Consider the following 5,347-nt stretch of genomic DNA (forward strand, 5'->3'; position numbering starts at 1 on the left):
GATCACTCATGTCGATTCTGCAAATTCAATAAAGTGCAAGGGAAAGAAGGGAGAGGGAGAGTGGGGGGATAATTTGGGAAGAGAAAATTGCAGCTGTGACAAGACGTTTATCATTCGGAAGCTTTAATTCTATTGAAATGGCAGCTGCTCAGCTCCGGGGCACAGAGCAGCCAGAGGGAGGGAGGGAAAGGGGGAGATGCGGTGGGAGGGAGAGGGGTCCCCACCCTGGTCCTTCTGCACCGGAAAGCTCTGGGAGTGGAAGGTGGCAGGAGCAGAGGGAGGAGGCAGTGCTGGGCCCTGAAGGTCCCAAGGTGTCACCCCTTATGCGGCATGGAGCCGTCACTTCCTGGGTTCCTCACGAGGCAGCCCCTGCCTCCCGTGGCGGGAGGTGGCAGTGTGATGCAGGACCCCTCGGTCCCCCCACACCCCTTCCCCACTTTCTTCTTCTACTGCCCAACCTACAAAGGGCTAGGGGGTCCTGCAACCCCCTCCCCCACCCCATCCCCCAAGGCTCAGGCTCCATGGCAACGGCCACGCAGACAAGGAGGCGTCTGTCAGCGTCATTTATCTCTGACATCATCAATCACTGGTCACCACGGCAACACTCATGATTCAACACAAGAGGGTCTCCCTGTCCAGCCCTCCCTCCTCCCTCCATCCAGCCTCAGCTGAGCCCAAACTGGAAACCCCCATCCCTCAGGGATCTGAGATGTTCTGATTCTCTCTTGAAACCCTAGGGCCCAGGCTCTATCACTGGACAATGGCTTTTAGATCCCTGTGCCAGCCGCACGCCCCCCAACACACACACACACACACACACACACACACACACACACTCACACACACCCTCAGTACAGGCCCTTCCCTAAGATGCACAATCCGAAGGGACTTGGGGATACTTCTGAGCCCTGCCCCAAAGCCCAGCAGGGCCTGGAAGCCCACTGGCCTGCAGCAGACACACGAGCACACACAGCCAGCCGTGTGCAAACAGGAACGGTGTCTGCAATGGACACAGATAGATGTGCAGACAGACAAGGTCCTTGCAGCTATACACAAACCACCCTTAGCCATGAGCCCACACACCATACCACGGGTGTGCAAGTTCACATCCCTACACACACACCCACACTCCGCCACCCGCTCCCCTACCTTTAGGAGCACCACAGGCCTGATTAGCGGGTGGCCTGGCCCCTGGCCCCTGGCACTCACACTCTTTGGACATGCCCACTTCGAAGCACTTCTGCAGCCGGCAGTACTGGCAGCGGTTGCGGGTCACCTTGTTGATGATGCAGTTCTTGTCCCTGTGACACGTGTACACCATGTTCTTCTGGATGCTGCGGCGGAAGAAGCCCTGAGTATGGAGGGGAGGGAGTCAGATCAGCCACACCCACAGTGGGAGCCATACCAGCCTGGGGCCTTCGCCAGGGGCACAGGAGGCCAGGCCGCTGCTGCTCCCAAGCCTCTGGCCATCGCCTACCTGAGCAGGCAGATAAGGTGGGAGAAGGGCTCACCTACTAGGATGCTCCCCAAGAACGGCAGGGCCTGCCCCTGCACTGCGAGCTCGCAGAGGTCTTCCCCCGACCCACACCCACAGACCCTGCTCCCTTCCTCCCTGGGAAAAGGACCTCAGGGCTGCCAGTGAGTCAGGAAAAGGGGAAGATGGGGCTAGAGAGGAGAGAGGCAGAGCTCTGGAACCCTCAGCCCTGGGCTCAGAGCCCAGGAAGAGAACACAAGCAGGAGGAGGCATGCGGGGACACACACGGGCTGGCTGGAGGGATGGAGACGCACACACTCTCCCTTGCCAACCGGGGAGATGTGTACAGCCTGATCATGGGTGAACCAGGCTGGTCAGGGGCTCCTCCACACACGGGCTAACCAGAGACATGACAGACCAGGGACAGGCAGGACAGGCAGACACACACACCCTGGGGCCTGCTGCTTTGCCCTTGATCTTGGCCCCACAACTGGGGACAGCTACTCCAGGCTGAGAGGCAGTCTGGAGGCCAAGCCCCTAAAACTGTACCGCCTCTGAGCCCCAACCTCTGGGGCAGAAACAGGTACAGAGGCTCAGGCCCTGGGAGGCGAGGAGAGGCCATGCCCACAGCCGCTGGGAAGGTGGCAACCACATCTGTACCCTGGAGCCTAGCGTGGGCGCAGGGACATGCAGCCAGACACGGGGGAGCCCACAGCCTGAGCATCTGAAGGAGAGGCCAAGGCAAGGCGCCTGCTCCTGGCTGCCTCCTGCCAGGCCGCCATGGGGAGGTTCAGGCAGGGCCACTGGGGGCAGGCCTCCTGGGTCCCCAGCCAAGAGCCAGTCGGCAGCCAGCTCACCATGGCAACCTGGGCAGCGGTGGCAGAGCAGATCTATGCCCTGCCAGCTGGAGGATGGACAGGGAGAGGAGCTCGGGCAGGAGGGGACCTATTTGGTTTGGGGGAACCCCTGCTCATCCCTGGGGGGGGTTCTATTGTAGGCTTCCTCCCCTCCTCCAAGGCTGCTGCGACCTGCCACATAGGAACAAGTGCAGAAGCTTCAGGGACACCCCCCTATACCCCCAGCAGCATACTCCCGGACATGGCAGTGGGGACAGTCCATTTATCTCATCAGGATTGCCTTTCCCAATGACTCAACTCACCTTGCAGCCCTCACAGGCGCTGACCCCATAGTGGTAGCCTGAGGATTTGTCTTGGCAGACAAAGCAAGGCTTGTAGATGCGGGGGAGGGGGGGCGGCGAGGGAGGGCTGGGCACTATCTCTTCGGAACTGCTGCTCTGGGTCTCAATGGCTAGAGAGAGAAGAGGGAGGGGCAGTTAGAGACCCAGGTTGCCATCCTTAATACCGTGCCCGCCCACCCTGCCTCCAGACCCCTCCCAGGAGCCCCTCCCAGCCTCACCACAGCTGCCAGAATTCAAACTCAGGGGCAGGAACACCGTCTCAGGAGAGCGGGGACTCCCCAGCCAGACGTGGGGAATGCGGCTGCCAATGAACCCATCAGCACCCCATCACTCCTATCCACTGCCCAGGACCCCACCTTCACACCCAGCAAGGTCTGATTTGTATGTGGACACGGCTACACCTGGGCAGCGGGGGTGGGAGGCGGCCTGGTGCTAAAGCCTGGCATCTGGGCGGCCTGGACCCGTCTCCCCAGTTAGGAAGGAGTTAAGGCCCGTGAGGAGGGAGGGAAGAGGACACAAGCTAGGGGCAGAGGAAACTGGGGTCAACAGGATATTCAAAGGCGGCCACTCCCCCACCCCCTCGGCTTCCGCTCCCCCCTCCTCTCTGACAGCAGCCACAGCCCCTCCTCCACCCAAACAATCCCAGGCCAGGGACTCAAGGCGCGGTGAGCAAAGAAAAGTTGCAAATGTTAGGGCGAAGCAGGCGGGGACTCCTGATAAGCAGGGGGGACTCCCTGGAGACAAGGAGAGGAGTCCCTAGGGGCCCCGGAAGCCCCTTGCTCTGGGTGCCCAGTCTCGGGGGAGCAGCATGACAATGGGGGGTCTGTTCCCATCAATGCTCTGTCTGTCTGGCCTCAATACTATGTCCGGGTTACTACCCCCTCCCCTCCTGCTATTCAGCTCCAATAGGGCAGCCAGGAGGGTTGACCCAGCCAGCAGGGCAGCCCTCACTAGCCAAACCCTCCCCAGTGCTTGGCCCCATGCCCATCACCCCAGGCAGGACAGGGTTGGTCTGGGTGGGGGCCGTCTGTGCCTAAAGCCCGGGCAGCAGGGGGTACACTGTGCTGGATGGAGAACTGTGACCAAAGCAACCCCAGACTCCCAAGGGACCACCCAGCATCCGCCGGAGGCCTTGCCAAGTCCACTTGTCCAAACTCAAGGATGCCTCCCCAAGAGGTAGATCCCTACCACCTCCCACACCCCAGAAGCCTACCTCGTCTCACCCCAAACTCCAGCACACAAGGCTATAACAAGGCTCTGGCATTCAAAAGGGCCCAGAGCTCCTGGCCCAAGCACCTTATAGCCATGAGTCACCTGGCCCCACAGTCCAGGCACAGAGAAAAGCAGCGCCTGGGCACTGGGGGCTGGCTGCATGCTCCCACCCTCCCCCGTACCTGCAGACACACCACGGATGGCCAGGAGGTTGATGACAGGGAACCAGGCCAACAACCTTGGCAGGGCTTTCCTGGCTCTTAGCAGGGCCTGGGCACCACTTCCCTGGTCAGCCTGGCTGACCGGCACTGCTGTGGCCCCATGTCCCGTGCCTGCCCAGAGACCAGCCCACAGCAAAGAAACCGTGGACGCCCATACCCCCATCAGCCCACAGACTCTGCACTGCCCTCACCTCCCTGCCCTCACCCAACACCAAACTGCCCTAGCCCGGTCTGCCCCACCTCACCCTCCTGGAGGCCAGACAAGCAAATCAGACGGGCAGGAGGCCTGGGAACAGCTGCTGGGGTGGGGGGCAGGGTTGGGGGGCCTGGATGAGGCCAGGAGGCAGAGGGGTGAGCGACAAAGGAGCCCTTTGTTGTGCTAACTTTTTCCAAGACGTAAAAGGAGTAACAATAGACAATCCAGACTGGTGTGGGGGGTGTCAAGGACACGGGGGTGTGGTGGAGGGGCTGCGGCCTAGAATCCCAGTCCTCGTTCCAAGGAGCAGAGGATGAAGGCACTGACCTGCCTCCCCTCCCCATCAGCCCTTAGCCCCCCTCTGAAATGGACCAGGCTGGAGGGGGGAAAGGACAGGGGAGGGGAAGTTCTGGAGTCCAGCGTGGGACGGAGGAGGGGAGGCGGAGCGCGGGGAGACACACAGGATACCAGGATGAGCGGCAGTTCTCAGGTCAGAGTCAGACCAGCGGGGCAAAGGTCTGTAGAAATTCGGAGCTCAGGCAAAGTCCGGAGCGTGTTTGTGGGGCTGAAAGAACGTGCTCTTTAACACTGCGCTTAGGGGAGACGGCCGGCGTGGGGTACAGTTTGGTCTGGGTGAGGCCTCCTCCCCACCCACCCGGCAGCAGGCTGGCTGCCTTTGAGGCTATAACATGGTCTGCACCCCCACCTCCAGCACACCCCACCTGTCACCCAGGTAACAGCTCAGGTTTCCCAGTGTGCCCTTTGCACCCAGAGTCCGGGCCCAGTGCCCACCTGCTCAGGCCTCCAGCCAGCAGCCTGGGAAGGCACGGGGCGCTCTAAGGACACAGCTTTACGTCCGTCCATCCACACAACCCCTGGGGGAAGGACGGCCATGCCTGGCCCCTCCCCGCTCACTTCCCTCCCCAGAGGCCCCAGCCCACAAATCTCTCTCCAGCAGGAACACGAGGCTGCAGGCGCACCACACCTTCTCAGCTCAAAGTTCCAGCGCCCAGCGCAGGGCTGGCACCGGCCCAGGAAGCCTGGCC

General features: G+C 61.5%; 1 protein-coding gene across 3 annotated transcripts in view; it reads right to left on the minus strand.

Moving 5' to 3' along the window:
* RARA (retinoic acid receptor, alpha) overlaps positions 1–5,347 on the minus strand; it is a 49,711-nt gene that overhangs the window by 5,202 nt on the left and 39,162 nt on the right. For all 3 annotated transcript variants that reach the window (XM_005861856.2, XM_005861857.2, XM_005861858.2), the window contains 2 exons: positions 2,634–2,782; positions 1,210–1,351 (listed from right to left, as the gene is read on the minus strand). In XM_005861856.2, coding sequence (XP_005861918.1) covers positions 1,210–1,351; positions 2,634–2,782 — 291 coding nt within the window. The remainder of the gene's footprint in view (positions 1–1,209; positions 1,352–2,633; positions 2,783–5,347) is intronic.

Source organism: Myotis brandtii, unplaced genomic scaffold (assembly GCF_000412655.1).
Source record: "Myotis brandtii unplaced genomic scaffold, ASM41265v1 scaffold157, whole genome shotgun sequence".
Taxonomy (NCBI): Eukaryota; Metazoa; Chordata; class Mammalia; order Chiroptera; family Vespertilionidae; genus Myotis; species Myotis brandtii.